Source organism: Eretmochelys imbricata, chromosome 6 (assembly GCF_965152235.1).
Source record: "Eretmochelys imbricata isolate rEreImb1 chromosome 6, rEreImb1.hap1, whole genome shotgun sequence".
In the NCBI taxonomy this organism is placed as follows: domain Eukaryota; kingdom Metazoa; phylum Chordata; order Testudines; family Cheloniidae; genus Eretmochelys; species Eretmochelys imbricata.
The window spans coordinates 10397113-10416016 of record NC_135577.1 but is presented as its reverse complement, the minus strand read 5'-3'; the positions used below and the strand labels follow the sequence as shown (position 1 = coordinate 10416016).

At 49.5% G+C, this 18904-nt stretch overlaps 1 protein-coding gene across 3 annotated transcripts in view; it reads left to right on the top strand.

Moving 5' to 3' along the window:
* CTNND1 (catenin delta 1) overlaps positions 1-16197 on the top strand; it is a 60309-nt gene extending 44112 nt beyond the window's left edge. For 2 of the 3 annotated variants that reach the window (XM_077820776.1, XM_077820777.1), the window contains 10 exons: positions 453-606; positions 1233-1301; positions 2982-3109; positions 10749-10899; positions 11327-11519; positions 11671-11785; positions 12695-12782; positions 13237-13284; positions 13524-13624; positions 14271-16197. In XM_077820776.1, coding sequence (XP_077676902.1) covers positions 453-606; positions 1233-1301; positions 2982-3109; positions 10749-10899; positions 11327-11519; positions 11671-11785; positions 12695-12782; positions 13237-13284; positions 13524-13624; positions 14271-14282 — 1059 coding nt within the window. In that variant the 3' untranslated portion in view covers positions 14283-16197. The remainder of the gene's footprint in view (positions 1-452; positions 607-1232; positions 1302-2981; positions 3110-10748; positions 10900-11326; positions 11520-11670; positions 11786-12694; positions 12783-13236; positions 13285-13523; positions 13625-14270) is intronic. The other variant, XM_077820779.1, reaches the window with a different exon arrangement.
* Positions 16198-18904: the final 2707 nt, after the last annotated feature.

Sequence of the window (18904 nt, the reverse complement as noted above, 5' to 3'; positions counted from 1 at the left end):
TTTTAAAGGTGGGGACGGGACAGGACTGAGTTTTTCAGAATGGTTTGCAGCCTGGGTGATCTTTCTGTGCTTGGAAGTAGAGGCTGCTCTGAATTAATGGTATCCAAACGTTGGTCCATGGGTTGATCACCAGCAGGTGACCAAGCCTTGGTGCCCACAGAGAAGAGCATGATCTGAGGATCAAGCACCAGGCTGGGGGATCTGAGGCTGGGAAGGAGAGGTAATGATGGAATTATCATCTTAAGCAGTAGCCTGAAGCATGGAAGTGCTGGAGAGCTACTGCCCTAAGCCAAGTAACAGTTGCCCCTTCCTCCCTGTGACCTCTGAACCTTCACACTATCCCTTATGACTCTGAAGTATCAGGTGACCGGTAAGCCAGCTGTGTCTCTTTGTGAATGACACTCCCTCCCTTCTCTCTCCCGCCCTCCCTCTCTCCTCCCCCCGCCCTTCAGCTGGTGGAGAATTGTGTCTGCCTGCTGCGGAACCTATCATATCAAGTCCACCGTGAGATCCCGCACGCCGAGCGCTACCAGGAGACGCCCCTTAACCCCGTCAACAATGCTGGGCCCCACGCTGCCAGCTGCTTTGGTGCCAAGAAAGGCAAAGGTAATGCCTGTCTTAGTGGGGAGGAAAATGAGGCTTCTTACCATCATGCGCTAACAATCTCTAGCAAGAAGGCTAAATCACTGTTTTCCCCAAGACCTCTTGTAACAACAGTGAGACTGCCCCTGCCTGCATCTCTAGCCCTTGGTGTTCAGGGCCCTGTGGTGGGTTGATGTGCTGTGTTGTCAGGGAAATGACAGAAGGATCTCCACTAACTTCAGGCCTTTCCCATCTCCTTTTTTCCCCTCTCCCTTCTTGCTTTCCTGCCAAACCACCCTGTGATCCTGTTGGTACCTATCCTCTCCTGTTTCCTCTCTCTCCTGTCCTCCTCTCCGCTTCACCAATAGACGAGTGGTTCACCAGAGGTGAGTACTCTCTTGTCTTTTTCCCTCATGTTAGTTTGGGTTCTCTCCTCTGCCCACTTCCCAGTGAGTGCATGTGGGGTGGATGTTCACAACGCTGGCTAAGGAATGCTCTCTGTAGGAGATGCCCATGCTATCCCAACAGCACCTGAAGATTTATTCTGATACACTTGCTCCAATTAGTGAGAGAAATAAGGGATATGGCTGGGAGGTGGTGGAATAAGCTATGCTAATACCTTGTACTCACTACTTTCATTCTTTCTGAAGGCAAAAAGCCTCTAGAAGAGCCTGGTGCCGATACAGTGGACTTTCCCAAAAGAACAAGCCCTGCAAAAGGTATACTCCCCAGTGCATTTGCTCTACCCTTCTCCTCCCCCAGCTCCTGGTGATATTATCTCAAACTCCATTAAATAGAAGCCAGTTAAACAAAGACCGGTTTTAGAAGGGGTGGAGATACAGACAACTAAATTACATGAAAATAAATGCTGCCTAGTGTAATAAATCCATGACACACAGGAGTTTTGGGAAGAGCCACTCCTGCTTGGCTTATAAGGAGGAGGATGGTGCAGTGGTCAGGGCACTAGCCTAGGACTTGGGGTCAATTTCTTGCTATGCCATACTGTGACCTTGGGAAAATAACTTAGCCTCAGTCCCCAATCTGTACAGGGATAACAACACTACCCTGCCTCCCAAGGGGTGTTGAGTATAAATACATTAAAGATTATGAGGTACTCAGATACTACAGTGATTTGGGGTGTGTGGGGGGAGAGCAGATAAGCACCATGGGTGACTGGAGCTACACATGACCAAGGTAAGGGCAATAACAGGTATACCATTGTCATGGCAAGTGTCTAGTAGCTACTGTTGACTTTAACTTTCCTGCTGTGCAGAACAAGTGCAGCAGTGGTATTGGCAAATGTCCTGGATTCTTTTGAAACCAGGACGAGACTGTGCATATTACACCGTTTGGTAAAACAAAGAGTGAGTGTTAAACTCCAGGAGCTGCAGGCGTTCAGAACTAGAACTGGTTGGGAAAGGTACAGGGTTTGAAATTCAAAGGGCTCTCTTCAAACATCTGTGATTTTTGGCTCTCTCTCTCTCTGTTTCTCCACTGGAAAATGAGGCGTGGAGAAGAAATAAACCTAAAAACTCAATTTTTGACAAAATGAGAAAATTCAGAAAACTCTTGCAGAATCTTGGGTTTTAAAAATGAAAATTTCAAATGAAACTTTACCGGCCCTAGTCCAAACAAAGGAACAGGTGCTCATGAGACTTTTCACCCTAATCAGTATGTAGACTAGTCTTTTTCAGTAAAGCACTTCGCAGGACCGGAGACCAAACCCCTCTGCCTAATGTCACCTGGATGTCACTGCAACCCCAGCACTTCCAGCTGATCTGGTTTGAAGACCTGTTCTGTGCAGTTGTGGCTGTGAACACTGTTGAAGTGTTCCTGCTGTGCTCATGTGTTGGCGGGAAAGGCTTCTGTAAACATTACAGTTGCTTGAACTAGTTCTGTAGGTGCCAAGAGTATCTACTGGTGATGAGGCTTGAGTCCTCCCTCTTCTCCCTGTATCAAGCTTTTGGACACTGCTGTGGTTGGCTGCTGTGACCATTACCTCCCCTAAATCTGGCCTGGTGTAAGAGGAATGGCACAAAGGGGCATGCCGCATCAAATAGCTAAACCTTACCCTTTCTTAGTAACACCTTAGATTTTAAAAATTATTCTAGCACCTGTCTGAGTGCTCTGCTGCTTCATTGACTGAAGTAACTGTCTGGGCTAGTGCAGGAGTGCTGGCCACAGTGCTGTGCTATCCGGGTTTCCAGTGCTATGGGGCAATGTTTTAAAAACTAAATTGTTTTGATCTAGTTCTTATACTTCTAGTCACTTGGGAAGGGGAGAAGCAAAAATGCACCTTGTGTCAATTGTCTAACCTACTGGATAGGCCATTGCTTACTCTGCTACTTAATGAACCTCTCGGATAAGCCCTACCTGTTACTCCCTGTCTCACTTTCTAGGGTATGAACTCCTCTTCCAACCAGAAGTAGTCCGGATATATATCTCCTTGCTGAAGGAGAGCAAGACCCCTGCCATCCTAGAGGCCTCAGCAGGAGCCATCCAGAACCTGTGTGCTGGTCGCTGGACGGTGAGTCACTTCCAAGGAGAGACAGACTGGGAACCTGATCTTAAAAATGAGGAGAGAATGAAGCCGTGGGGCTGGGGCACATCAGAAAGGAGGGATCACCCATCCAGTACTGGCATAGGGGGTCCAGGCACCCAGAGGCAGATTAAGGTTTCCTGGGTTCCTGGGCCAGAACAAGTGAGCCCTTCTTTCTGCCCCTTACTGGGGCCAACCCCTGTTCCACCCAGGATCCACCCCTGACTGCAGCCCCAAGAAGCTCTATCCTTGTGTCTTGGCCCTAGGGCTGCAGTGGTGAGAGAGCTCCTCCAGGGCTGCAGGGGGTGTCCAGGTGCTGGGGCTTCCCCCTGCCACCCCTGCGCTTCTGCCAGGGATGGTGTGGGGGTATGTAGGGCGATCAGGCTTCCCCTGCTGCCCCAAGGCTTCTTTCTGGGACAGGGCATGGGTGGGCAGTGCAGGGGGTGGGGAGCACTGGGGTTTCCCTTGGCACCCCAAAGCTTCTGCCCAGGACGAGGCATGGGTGGGGGATGTGGGGGCTTGTCAGGTGGGGGGAGGGGCTCTGGGGGCTGCCCCCAGGCTGCTGGGGACCAGGGGTGGGCGCTGCTGCTGGAGCTTCCCCTTCTGCAATAGATTTCCGCTGCGCGGGGTGAGGGGGGTGGTCTGTCTTGGTCCCCTGGGCATTGGTGTAACTGATTTCCAGCATTACCGTGACATCAAAGCTGCTGTAGGAGCCATGTCCCACTCCCAGACTCATTACTTGGACCAACCCGAAGTCAAAGACACGGGTAATCTCGTGGAGAGATACTAATTCTAATTCTAGCACATACCCCTCCCTCCAGAGCCATGCGTGGGCACTCCTTCAGTATAAATGCCAACATCTTCAGCCATCTGTGCCCTGGGCATCGACTCTGTATTAGTGTGCAATATAACTGGTTGCACAAGCTGGTGGTGGGTTGTCTCTGAGGTTAAGCCTCATGCAGGAGTGCTGAGCAGATCCTGCTGTAAGAGGAGAGAGACAGGAGAAATGACAGAGGGTGATGTTGCAGGGAAGACCAATCAGGAGCTCTTATTTCTTCTTCAAGTATGTCCCTGTGGGTGCTCCGCTTTAGGTGTTGGTGCGTCCCTGCGCTGGAAATCAGAGATTTTAGGTAGCAGTGCTCGTTCGGGGCATGCGCAGCAGCTGTCTCGCGGTGTCATTGGCGCCTCTTGTAGCGTGCATGCAAACTGACCCCCTCCGTTCCTTCTCTATCATCCTCTGCTGCAGACGGAGCTCAATGGCAGTGCTGCCTCTTCAAAAATCTTTAGGAAAAAAATCATTTACATCATAGTTCTAGCTTAGTTTGATTAGACTTGACTTAGGCAGTTATTTGCGGGGAGGGGTGGAATTTTTCTTTTTCTTTTTCTTTCTCTTTAGTTTTAGTTTCTTAGATTAGCAGTAGAAATAGTTTTTTGTTTAACCGATTTCTACATTTTTCTTCACATTTCCTGACCCAGTTGCAGGGAAAAAGCATAGGACACAATATGCCTGGCTCACCTGGTTTTCAGAGATGCGACTCCTGCCCCAAGGCAGTGCCCGTCTCTGACAGCCACGCATCTTCTGTCTGCTGCCCGGGGGAAACTCGTATCCCCCAGAAATGTATTCACTGTACAAGTCTAAAAGCGAGGGCATGGCAAGACAAAGATCTCTGCATTAAAATGATTCCTGAGATGGCTGCAGGGACTTTTCCATCATAGACACCAACAACTCAGTCACAGACCAGCAAAACTTCTGACAAGGGCAATACTCAGCCTTCCAAAATGTCAAGGAAGTGAGATTTGACCTCCTGAAACAGGACACTTACTTAAAGAGGAGTTCCCCAGTGAGGTCCTTGCCCTCAGTGCCGAGCTCATCCAAAGAGAGCTCCTATGACACCCCAGGCACCTCCAGCACTGTCCCCTCGCGGACCTCTGCCAAGTCTGATGCACCAGCTCGGAATAGAGGCACCAAGTCTCCTCCATAGCACTGACTACCCTGGTGCAGAAGCTGGTGCCGAAAGCTCCTCTGACTCCCATGCTGCTGCTACCAGCACTGACTCATTTGTAGGCACTGACAGATCGACCTTCAACAGCACCAACTACCTCCACGAAAGCTGACCGCAATACCAACGTGTCACTGGCCACAGCAGAACCGGTGCTATTTTTACACCAGAGGGACATAACTGACTCCTCAGCACCGCAATTGCTCCTATTTGACACAGTGCAATCTCCGAGCCAGAGAATGGTACACAGCCCAACTCCCTAGTGGTGGAAGCTGTCAATCACAGCAGCAAGCAACAAGCAACCCCAGTTCCATTCTACACAGAACAAGGAACATAGAGACCTCTTTGGTTGTAAAATATACTCCTCAGCCCCACTCCAATTCAGGGTGGTGAACTATTCTGCCCTCTTGGCAAATTATGACTTCTTTAATTATGGCAAACTGCAGGAATTCTTAGAGGATCTTCCTGAAGAAAAACATCCCCAGCTCAAGGCCATCATGACCGAAGGACAGATAATAGCCCGCACAGCTCTACAGGCCTCAATGGATGTGGCAGACACAGCCGCATGAACAACTGCCACAGGAATGGTGATGCACAGAGCATCCTGGTTGCAGGCGTCGGGAATCCCGAAAGAACTACAGCTAAAGGTGAAGACCTTCCTTTTGACCGTGAAAAGCTTTTAGTCTAAAACAGATGAGGTCTTACATACTATGAAGCACTCTCAGGCCACATTACGTACCGTAGGTACATACACCCTGCCTAACAAATGATGTCGTTTCACACCATATCAAAGAACAAGACACATCTTTCCACCCCCAACAACAGCGGCATTTTGACCATAATCGGAATAAACAACATCCTCAAAGACGTAGAGCCCTGCAACATCAGGCCTAGTCTTCTCAACCATCCACAACCAAGCCTCAATTTTGAAGTCTAGGTCAAGGGTCTGAATGACCTCCCCCAGATTATAGCACTATCAGACACTTATGCACATTTTACCACACTTGGGCAGCAAAAACAAAGGACCAGTGGGTACTGGAAATCATAAGATCTGGTTATGCTATCCCCTTCCTCTCCATACCACCCACTCTTCCCCTTTCCCCATCCCTCTTCAAAGACCCCCTCTCACGAGCACCTCCTACAACAGGAGGTGGACCACCTCCTGGATCTGGGTGCTGTGGAACGAGTTCCAAATCAATACGAAGGGAAGGATTTCTACTCAAACTACTTCCTCACCAAAAAGAAAAGCGGTGGATGGAGACCCATCTTAGATCTCCGGAAGGTAAACAAATTTGTCCGCAGCCACAGTTCAAAATGGTTACATTAGCCATAATCATACCAGCACTAGATGGGGAGGAGGAACTGGTTTTCAGCCCTCAACCTTCAAGGTGCATATTTTCATATCGCCATACATCCGGCCCACAGACAATTCTTGAGGTTCACAGTAGGATCCAACCAATACTGAGTCCTGCCCTTTGGCCTCTCCACTGCCCCTCAAGTTGTGTTTTTTTTTTTTTAAAAAAGCTCTCTCGGTAATAGCTGCACACTTACAACCCAGAGGGGTGCTGATCTTCCCGTACTTGGACGACTGCCTATTGAAACATACGACCCGGGAGGAGGCGACACACATGGTACAAATAACCATAGAGCTGTTCCATAAGCTAGGGTTTCAGATAAATTCAAAGAAACCAACTCTAACCCCGACACAACGCCTGGAGTTCATAGGCGCCTACCTCGACTCTGTACAAACCAAGGCAATACTATCAAACCACAGGTTCATGACAATGAACACACTCATTTCGACTATCACCATGAATCCATAAACCTCTGTGAGGGCTTGCCTTCAGCTCCTGGGACATATGACGGGCATGACCTTCATTGTAAAGTACAGAAGATTCCACATGCGCTGTCTTCAGGGCTGGCTGAGCGCTGTGTATATGCCCAGTGCAAACAGCCTAAGCAAAAGAATCACATTGCCTCCAAAGGCCCTCACATCTTTACACTGGTGGATGAAACCAGAAAATGTTCGTATGGGCATCCCCTTTCAACAGGACCCTCCATCGCTCACTATCACGACAGACGCGTCCCTGATGGGTTGGGGCGCTCATTTGGACCACCACATCATATAGGGCAAGTGGTTGGTGATGGAAACTCAACTTCACATCAACCTCTTAGAGCTCAGAGCAGTACGCAATGCATGTCATCACTTCCTGCCAATAATACAGAACAAATCAATTTGCATACTAACGGACAACATCACATGTATATTCTATATTAATTGACAAGGATGCCTTTATTATATTGTGGAACACATCACTCCTGTATGCATTCCTGCCGATACCTTTAATCTCACGACTGATTCACAAGATATGGACCGACAGAGTGCACACCATTCTGATTGTCCCCACCTGGCTCAGACAGACTTGGTTCCCCTACCTTTCACACCTGGCAGTGTGTGCTCCACACACCCTTTCCTTGTGGGTGGATCTTCTGTCACAGAACAAGGGCCAAACACTCCATCCCCATCTGGAGAAGTTCCACCTCAAAGCATGGCTCCTACATGGTTTCAAAATGGAGAACTAGACTGTTCAGAAAGAGTGAAACAGAGATTACTAAACAGCAGACGATCTACCACTAGAAATGTGCTATGGCTACATCAATAGCCTTCCTAAACAATGTCCCTTTAATGGTGTGTGAGAGAGAGAGAGAGACGGACGGACGCGCCGAAGCCCCTACCATCCACAGGGGGGCAGTATTCTACAGACAGCTAAAGTGGAGCACCCACAGGGACACTACTCAAAGTAGTCACTCACCTTGTGCAGTAACGATGGTTCTTCAAGATGTGTCCCCTCATGGGTGCTCCACTACTCGCCCTCCCCCACTCTGCTTTGGAGGTTTTGCTGTCTGACTCCGCGGTGGTGAAGGAACGGAGGGGCTCGGGTTGTGCGCACGCTACAAGAGGTGCCAGGGACACTGAGACAGCTGCTGTGTGCGCATGCCCCAACCGCACACTGCTGCCTAAAATCTCCAGTCTGCAGCGCAGGGACGCACAGACCTAGACCTAAAGTGGAGCATCCACAACTACTTCTGTGCCCTACAAAGGGGTGCTTAGTGTCTTGAGTCCCACAGCTGTGAGTCAGATGCCGAAGTCCAGCTAAACTAGTTGTCGTCTGTGCCTTTGAAGCGGCGTCTTGCATGTGCTGTGCAAGCTGTCTGAATAACATGCTTATTATGGGGCCTAGCTTCTTGGGGAACCTCTGCTTTCCTTTTTCAGACTGACCCTGCATTAAATGCAACTTCTTTAGTCAATGGTTGAGTTGCCCATAACTGCATAGTGAATTGTATTTTTGGTTCAAACTCTCTGGGATGGGAACTGTCCCTTGCCACTTCTAGCACAATGGACTCCTGAGTTGGTTGAGACCTCTACCCATGCTCCTGCAAATGTCAGGCAATGGTCTCTCCAGCAGTGTATCCTGTCTCTGATGTGGTCAGGCCAGCTGTCAGATGAAGGTGTGAGACGTGCCATAATGGACAACTGTTAATGACTGGTCCCATATGCAGTTTCTTCCTGACCCTGGGCAGTAAGTCCATGGCTCATGCTCTGATGTATGACCACTTAACCTTCTGTCTTAGTGGTACTTGCAGCACAGCTCTGGTTCATAGAATCATAGAATATCAGGGTTGGAAGGGACCCCTGAAGGTCATCTAGTCCAACCCCCTGCTCGAAGCAGGACCAATTCCCAGTTAAATCATCCCAGCCAGGGCTTTGTCAAGCCTGACCTTAACCTCTAAGGAAGGAGATTCTACCACCTCCCTAGGTAACGCATTCCAGTGTTTCACCACCCTCTTAGTGAAAAAGTTTTTCCTAATATCCAATCTAAACCTCCCCCACTGCAACTTGAGACCATTACTCCTCGTTCTGTCATCTGCTACCATTGAGAACAGTCTAGAGCCATCCTCTTTGGAACCCCCTTTCAGGTAGTTGAAAGCAGCTATCAAATCCCCCCTCATTCTTCTCTTCTGCAGACTAAACAATCCCAGCTCCCTCAGCCTCTCCTCATAAGTCATGTGTTCTAGACCCCTAATCATTTTTGTTGCCCTTCGCTGGACTCTCTCCAATTTATCCACATCCTTCTTGTAGTGTGGGGCCCAAAACTGGACACAGTACTCCAGATGAGGCCTCACCAATGTCGAATAGAGGGGAACGATCACGTCCCTCGATCTGCTCGCTATGCCCCTACTTATACATCCCAAAATGCCATTGGCCTTCTTGGCAACAAGGGCACACTGCTGACTCATATCCAGCTTCTCGTCCACTGTCACCCCTAGGTCCTTTTCCGCAGAACTGCTGCCTAGCCATTCGGTCCCTAGTCTGTAGCGGTGCATTGGATTCTTCCATCCTAAGTGCAGGACCCTGCACTTATCCTTATTGAACCTCATCAGATTTCTTTTGGCCCAATCCTCCAATTTGTCTAGGTCCTTCTGTATCCTATCCCTCCCCTCCAGCGTATCTACCACTCCTCCCAGTTTAGTATCATCCGCAAATTTGCTGAGAGTGCAATCCACACCATCCTCCAGATCATTTATGAAGATATTGAACAAAACCGGCCCCAGGACCGACCCTTGGGGCACTCCACTTGACACCGGCTGCCAACTAGACATGGAGCCATTGATCACTACCCGTTGAGCCCGACAATCTAGCCAGCTTTCTACCCACCTTATAGTGCATTCATCCAGCCCATACTTCCTTAACTTGCTGACAAGAATACTGTGGGAGACCGTGTCAAAAGCTTTGCTAAAGTCAAGAAACAATACATCCACTGCTTTCCCTTCATCCACAGAACCAGTAATCTCATCATGAAAGGCTATTAGATTAGTCAGGCATGACCTTCCCTTGGTGAATCCATGCTGGCTGTTCCTGATCACTTTCCTCTCATGCAAGTGCATCAGGATTGATTCTTTGAGGACCTGCTCCATGATTTTTCCGGGGACTGAGGTGAGGCTGACTGGCCTGTAGTTCCCAGGATCCTCCTTCTTCCCTTTTTTAAAGATGGTTCCTGTGTTGTGGCTGAACACATGGTTAATTTGCGCTATTTAAGTCCATCAAAGCAGAACCAGGTCTCTCCTGTGCTGTTTAATCTAAGGGACTCATGTACTGCTAGTTTCCAGACAAGGTTACCCAAGTCTCTCTACTGTGGTGATTCAGCCATTATTTGAGTACCTCATTCATTCCCTGAATGACCGCAGCTTCCTAGTTCAAATACTCCCATGGACTGCCTGAGGTGCACAGACCTGCCAGAAACTGTTCACTAGCTGGGGTCAGGGAAACCTTCCCACTTCCGTTCTGCTGTAGTATTGCATTGATTAGGCTGTTAGGGGGCATTGCCCACCTTGGTAGCATGTAGTGTTAGCTGTTCAATACCAGCCTGCTGGAGTGGGATGATTCCTGTAGTCGTCCTGGGCAGGACCCTCCTTGCTTCCACTGAACCCCCCCCCCTCAATTCATGTATGGGGCTGGGTGCCAGCCCTAGTTATGGAAGTGGGGGGAAGGCACAATGCTGTCAGTGAGGACCCATTACCTGCCTTCCCTTGTAACCCCATGGCACCCTGCTCTCATCCTCCTGCAGTATGGCCGGTATATCCGTTCAGCGCTGCGCCAGGAGAAGGGGCTTTCTGCTGTCGCCGACCTCCTGACCCATGACAGTGAGCGGGTGGTGAAAGCAGCATCTGGAGCCTTGCGTAACCTGGCAGTGGATTCCCGCAACAAAGAACTGATAGGTAAGAGCTGTGAAGGCAATGTCTGCTCTGTAGCTGCTTCCCCCGCCCCGTTACACTCCACTCAACCAAGAGGGCATGTCTTTTCTCTGCATCAGCCAGGAGTTGTCATGGTTCTTGCTTGCTGCCCTTGCCACCTCAAGGGTACTGTGATGCCCCTCATTCCTCTGGGAACTGCTGACTTCTGTTCCATTCGTCTGACCCCAATCATGTCTAACATGGGTGCTGTGCTATCTTCCAGAATGCCTCCAGTAGGCTTTGTGGAGAGAGGGGGAAAGGCATCAGAACTAAGCATGGCCAAACACTTCTGTCCATCCATGATGATCCTCTTGACTCATCTTCCCTCCTGCATGGCTTCCCCCAATTCATCTGGCTGCTTAGTGTTCCTCATGCCTTCTGATCCAGTTGTTAATTCTCCCACCTGCTCCAGGTAAACATGCCATCCCCAACCTAGTGAAGAACCTGCCAGGCGGGCAGCAGACCCCAGCCAAGAACCTGTCTGAGGACACAGTGGTGTCGATCCTCAACACTATCAATGAGGTCATTGTGGACAACCTGGAGGCCGCAAAAAAATTGCGTGAGACTCAGGGCATCGAGAAGCTGGTGCTGATCAACAAATCTGGGTAGGTGTGTCCCAGGGGAAGGGTATGCTGGAATCTTGCCTGAGACTTCCTGCCCCCTTTTTCCCCACCCTCTGTCTTTCCATGCATGACTCAGAGGGGGCTGGATATTACCCCGTACTGCATCTTCACATTCATGTCTTGCTCTTTCCAGGAACAGATCAGAGAGGGAAGTCCGAGCTGCTGCCCTAGTCTTGCAGACAATCTGGGGGTATAAGGAACTGCGGAAGCCACTGGAGAAGGAAGGATGGAAGAAATCTGACTTCCAGGTACCTGAGGTGACTGGGAGGTTGTTGGTGTGGGGTCATTGGCTTTCAGAGGAGAGAAAAGGTTTGTATTTGGGGAGGGGAACTCCACTGGACCTTCTAGCATGTTTCTAATAATGCTTCATGTTTAGACTCCTTCCCTGTTTGCTGAAGAGCAATGGCCAGCCTTCTGACACAAGCTGGCCAGTAGCCCTGCTGCCTCATGGTGGGCTAAAATCCCAGCTGTGTTTATATGAAATCCTGGGGAGGAAGGTCATCCTGTGGCTAAGGTGCTGGCCTGGGACTCTGGACGTCTGGGTTTGGTTCCCAGCTCCCCCTGTGTGACCTTGGGCAAGTCACGTGGGGCCAGATACTCGGAAGCCAGCAGCTCCCATTCTCAGTGGAGAATTCTCAGCTTGTTTTGAATAGATACTGTTGGGTGCTGAGAACTCCAGACAATCTGGCTACTTCTCTAGGAACAGATCTTAGAATTCTGGCTTGAATCCCTGTCAGATTCCCATTTGACAGATGGGGATGGGCATTTCCTGCCTTTCTGTGGGGCTTCATGATTAGCATGAGATCAGTATCTGAGGTGCTCAGATACTGGATCCCACATACATATGCAAGTTCCTAGATGGCACCCTTGCAGAAGAGTCAAAATGCAAAGAAGCTTATTCACCAGGCCAAATCGTGTCTTCCACTGCATATTGAACCTCTCGTGTCAGCGGTTCCTAGCCTTCCCTGGAATGGGCTTGACCTCTCTTCAGACACTAGAGGGCAGCACACTTGGATCAGTCTGGATTCTGCCATTGCTGAGCTCCAGCTGTAGAGGCCTGGGTATCTTGGTGTGGCAGGCTAAGGGACCTATTTCTGTGTGATCTAGAAACTGGGATGTGTGGGTCATGGATGTTACAGGCCCCCCTCCTGTTTCAGGTGAATCTAAACAATGCCTCTCGGAGCCAGGGAGGTAACTCGTTTGATGACAGCACCTTGCCCCTCATTGACAGGAACCAAAAAGCAGGTATGTCACGCCACTCCCTGTAGACAGCCATGCAGCCCTCACAAGTCCAGTCATACCTACTGACCCCCTACGTTCAGATTGCTTCAGTTGCTCTTTCTGCAAAACCCAGACTGTTGTCCAGTGCAGTTAGTGGGCTCCATGTTCTAAGAGCTGCCTCTGCACCTCACTCTTGGTGGTTTCACTGGGAGCTGTTTGCTCAGCACCTCTGACAGCGTCTATGCTCCAAACTTAACAGTCCATGGGTTAGACTGAGAATGTAGCTGGTGTTTATAAAGGCCGTACAGCATCTTGCATTGAGTTTGTGAGCCATCTGACTTCACTGCAGGTTTAGGTAATTCTTGCTTACCTGAGTGAGCCCAAACAATGAACCAGCTTATCTGCTGCCTGAGAGTTTGCCTGGCTGGGTGAGTACCCTTGAGGTCTGGAGTCTGAAACTCCCATCCTCTTTCTCTAGATAAGAAATCCTCCCGAGAGGAGATCCAGATGAGCAACATGGGACCAGGTAAGAAATGGGCAGCTGGCTTACGGCACAGACACGCAGACTAGAGTATGTGGGGATCTGCCTAGAACATGTCCTGCTGCTTAGATCAGAGCCAACATTGGAGAGGGAGGAAATATGTAAAGGGTCAGGAAAGTCACTATAAATAACTCTTGACTGGCACTACCAGCTTCTTGCGGCCTAAGCTCCCAGTTCCTGGTTGGAGGGGTCTGTCTCACTTGCCATGTGTCCTTCTAATCCAGACAACAACTACTCCACGCTGGACGAGAGAGACCACAACAGGACCCTAGACCGGTCTGGAGACCTGGGTGATGTGGAGCCGCTGAAGGGAGCACCACTGATGGTATGACCTGCTACCCCTCTCGAGTCTCTTTAGTCCCCTGCTACTTCTGCTCTACTGAATCCTGGAAACCTGGGGCAGGTGGGGAGGGAAGGGCTCTGGACCTAGGTCACTAGGACAGGCAAACTGGAAGAAGGATACTTGTTGGCCTCTGTGTTGGAAGGAGCCAAGGAGAGGATCCAGGCTTTGTCAGGTGACTCTGCTTTTCTGCTCTGCCCTATCTGCTGCCTGGACAGTCCCCGTCTTCCCTCTCAACCCATCAAGCTCAGCCTCTCTTTTCCCCTTCCTTTGTCTTGCATCCTTCCCCACACCCCACTAACAATATGTGTCTGCAGGAGGATGAAGGGCAGGAATCCCTGCATGAGGAGGATGACGACTTGTTGGCTTATCCCCCTATGGTATGTCCCAGACTTTTGAGTCTCCTGCTCATGTACACCAGGAAGCTGGAGGATAACCTTCTTGGGCAATCTGGTGGTGCTTGGCCAGTCAAATCATACTCTATTCCAGATCCCAATCGCTTGCTGATCTGTGACCATAATCTACCTTGATTTGTTTTGCTTGGTGTGCATTGTGCTCCTGCTTGATGACAACTCCTCCCCCCTGGTGCTAACCAGTTCTCATTTCTCTCTCTCTCTCTCTCTCTCCACAGCAGAAGATCTAGTCTCCTCCCTGCCTCCGCTCAGTGTGGGCTTATAGTATGTTATATACAACTCTTTGTGGTGGAATGGACTGATTTTTACCTTACTTTTGCTGGACTCTTTGTGCCAACTACCCAGCCAAATGATTCTGCCTGGGGGTGGGGGACATCCGGATGGGGCCCTCCACTCCCTTCTGTAGACGGCTGCCCCTCGATCCTTGGACGCCTTTTATCTTTCCTTCCAAGAGCAACTCCTGCAGACCAAATACTTCCGATGGATCTCACTGGAGCGACTAAGGCAGGCTCTTCAAGGAACTCTTCCCCTGACGCCACAATCTCCTGCTGCACTCTCGGCGCAAGGTGGATCTCAGTGGAGCCCTGTTGTACTGGGTCTGCTTTTCCTTTAAGAGACATCAGCTCTGCTCGTGGAGGCAGGGGTTAAAGCTCACTGCCTCCTCTTAGCCTATAGAATATATTTTTGTGTGTGATCACTTTGCAACAAAGGATGCTGGGAATACGGGAACATTCCAGGCAGTGGTGATGGGAGGGGTAGGGACTGGCAATTGTGGGGAGGGGGAAATCACAATACTCCTGTCTCATGATTGATTGCATTTGGATGCCAGATAATTGTTTGGGGGAAAGTCTGTCCTGAGCTGAGTTCTGTTTAGTTGGCCTATCGCCTCTTATATGGGGGAGGAGAGGTGTGTAAATGGATGTGGAAGGGTGGGGATTGGAACACTTTGCTTCCCACTCTCTAGTGGGGCCTGGGTGAGCGTTCATCCGGATGGGTTGTTCGGGGCAGGTATTTGAGAGAGGAGCCAGCTTGGAAGAAAGTGGCGAGGGATGTGAGGGAGAAGATCCTGGTATGTAGCAAGGGCAGGGCTGGCTCTCAGATGGGAAGAGGATGTCAAGTTTTTTAGGAGGTGCACTGTTTCGTTAACTGTCTTAAGTCTGAGAGTGCCATGGCTTAGGGTATACCGGGAGGAGGGGGTGATAGGAAGCAAAAACTGACTTGTAACTACTATCCCCATCCCATACACCTTGGGTGAATGCAGCAGTGTCTGTCGGTCTCTCGACATGTGCCTTTCTTTGCCACTGTGAAACAGTTTCTTCCAACTCGTAGGCTCTCTTGCCTGGTAGAGGAGGAGTGTGTTTTGGATTCAAGGGGTTGGGGATCTCTGGCATAGACTAGCTTCTGCTCTCCTCCCCACTTGGGGCTCTAGTCTTACTGTGTTGATACCTCCCCTTGACACAAGGGGTAGCTGGATTCCCAGGAATGTTTGGGTTGTGGGGATAAATAAGGGCTTCTCTGTCCTACCTAAATCCTCATTGGAGTGAGGTGGGGAAGGGAGAGCATTGTCAACCTGTGACTGGGAAGCTTCATGGACTTAAGTGGGAACACCAAGTGGTCTTGGCCTTCTCACACCATTCAGCCAGGTGGAAGAGGAAACCATGGGTGCTCTGATGATGGGGGTGTCTTTGCCTCCCCATGGAAGACATTCCTAGCCCCTCTTCTGCATACAGTGCAACTGGAAACCTCCCCTTAAGGCCACAAACTGGACCTGGATTGCTCTAGTCTTGCATGCTCAAATGGGATTCTCATTTTGCCCCCCCACTGTGCATGCACTACACAAGGGGGAAGGTCTGGGCTGGGAGATCTCTGTGCCTCTCTAACCCCACCTCTGTCGCTTCCAGCCTCTTTCCCTTGGAAGAGACTGAAGTACAAATCCAAGCTGTCTTTCTGGGGTCTAACTCTTATGTATGTAAAACACTAATTCCTTTTTTAATTCCAGATGAACCAAAAACTCCTCCTTTCCCCCACAGACTGCTTTAGCGCCTGCAGTGGGGAACCAATAACTAACTATTTTGCTCTCTTCTGTACCCCTTGTTCTGGGGTGCCGGGAACCTGTTCTTTGTCTGATTCCTGCGCGCTCTCTTGTAATGCTTTTAAAACAAAATGATTTTTTATATAAATAAAGTTTTTAAAGTGTGAATCTGGGGAAAGTGGAGTTGCTCCTTCAGAACAGGCTGGAGCCATGTGCCAGAGTAAGGCAAACCAGTGTGGGGCTGGTCCTCTGGTAGGACTATGGAAGGGGTTTATCCAATATTCTGACTCCTAATTACATTTGACTGAGAAGCTCAGATGCTACAGTATTTTATCCTCACGCACCTCTGTGAGGTAGGGCAATACTGTTTATCCCCATTGTACAGGTGAGAGAACTGAGGAATGGACTAAGGGACTTGCCTAAGATCACATGAGGAGGCTGTGGCAGATAAGGGAATTGAACTGGGGTCTCTAAGTCCTAGGGTAGTGCCCTAAGCACTGGGCCTACCCTTTGCTTGTATCTGCTACTGTAGAGGGTGAATTCATGTTGCTTTCTAGGGTATATGAGCCCAGCATAGGTTGGCTTGTGGCCATTACTGGGGTTGTAGGCCACTACATTGAGCACCACTGGCTCATAGTGAGACACTTCATAAGAACACTCCCTCTTGGCTACAGAAGAAGCACTTGTCAGCCCAGCCCAGTAGTATGGGTTGTTTTTTATCCCAGATTCCCATAGCAGCCGACCATTCCACTACATCCCCCTTACACTGCTCCTTGTTTCACCCTAAACCCTGTAATCTAGTTGGCTGGGGTGGCTCCCCTCGCCAATAGCAGCAGTGCCCGTGATCTGAGGCCTTTGGTGCCAGCAGTCTTGACCGTGAGCTGGCCCTTGTAATTCGCCTGCCCACTTCCTGGATCCCAATAAGGCCAGTCCCAATTCTTGGCTCACCATGCCTCTTCCTCCATCCACAACCCTTCTGCTCTCCAATTTCCACAGATTGCCCCTAGATGGGGCGAACGCTTCCATGCACAGGAACAATATAGTAACTGGAGTTCTGAACAGCACAACTCAGTTGCTCTTAATCCCCTGAGTCTCTGAATAGTAGGCAACTGCCCCCAGTGGGTTGTTTAAACAAATATATTACAAAAATGTCATTTGCAGTCACAGTGCTGTTCTGCAATAGGCTTCTGCGACGGCCTCTGTTGGAAAACCAGCATTATGGAAAACACTATTTTAAATCCAGTTCAGGGGCCCCTGACCTTGCTGCCCTGTAGCAACTGTGCTGGCCTCTACTGTGATGTGAGCTGACAGGGAGCCAGACCTGCAGTCTCTCTTAGCTGGCTCCATTATCAACTTCCATGGTAAAATATTTAACTTAGAGCTGCTTCAGTGGTTAAGCTGTTATTGCACCAACAGGGTTGGGGAGCTAAAAGCAAGGTCTAGCTTTGCAGCTGCATTGGAATACCTTGGAGAGCAGTGACATGCTGAGTATGGAAGGTACCACTGCAGAACTCGAGGTTTGGCCTGAGCAGTTACGGTTCCTCCTTGTCTGACTGCATGTTAGGGAGCACAAAAGGTGGTGGCACACGTCCAGACTCCACGCTCAAACACAGGCCTTGCTCACTGGCCTGAAAGGTGGTGGTTACCTACAGCAGTGGTCTCCAAACTTTTTTGATCGCCCACCCCAGGGCCAGCTCTAGGGAAGCGTGCAAAAAAAAAAAAAAAACAGCTGCCGAAGACGGAGCAGGGAGAGCCGAGCGGCCGCCGGTGGGCTGCCGAAGACGGAGCAGGGAGAGCCGAGCGGCCGCCGGTGGGCTGCCGAAGACGGAGCTGCCATGGCAGTGGCGCTCCTTCGGCGGCACCGCTCCTGCTGTGCACCCCCAGGCATGGTCTTGCTCACCCCCTGAGGTGCGCAAACCCCACTTTGGAGACCACTGGCCTGCAGGCGTGATTGTGACCTGATTACATTCACTATCGGTGGACTGCAGACAGTTCCAACTGCTAATGTACTTGGTGCTGCCAAAGAGCCAGCTTCCCAAAGCAGAAGACTATTGGCTTTGTGAACAAAAATTCAGATGGAAAAATGTGAATCAAAATTGGGAGTTAAGAATTTACTAGATGCCCAAAAAGTCACAATAGCCAGAGAACAACCCTGGTTAAAAGCCCATCCACATTGAGAACTGAAGATCACAATTAGAATTTTAATTTCTACATAACAAATGGGATCTGGGAGGAAAGTGATGTGGATGGCAATCACTACAAACTAGAAGTTAAAGTGTAGACAATTGATAATTGGAGGGGGCTAAAATATTGGGGGTGGGGAACAATGGGAATCTTAGTGGTCCTTTTTAAATGTCTATTAACAGATGGAGACAGTAAATGGTTGTTTAACACATCTGCATTTTCTGCATCACTATATATTTTTTGTCTGTATGTGGAAAGAAAGTTGTCTTCATCACAAGTAAGGATAATGAACTACTTTCCAGTTCATTTGTAATAAGGCTGGGTGTGAAAAAGTTCCCCCTCCCACCCCATATAAGGACAGTCTTTAAAAAACAAAATACCCCTCCCCCCCAAATACTTGGTTTTGTATCAACCAAAACATTGTTTGATTTTCTGAAATGATTGACCATGGCTTTTGAAATTTTTACTCTGCTTAATTTTTTAAAGTCATTTTAAATCAGAAAACTTTTTGTTTGCTTTGAAAATATTAAATGGAGGCATTTTGACAATGCTGAAACGTCTTCAATTTTTAAGTCTAGATGTTAGAATCATAAGACTGGAAGGGACCTCGAGGCCATTTAGTCCAGTCCCCTGCAC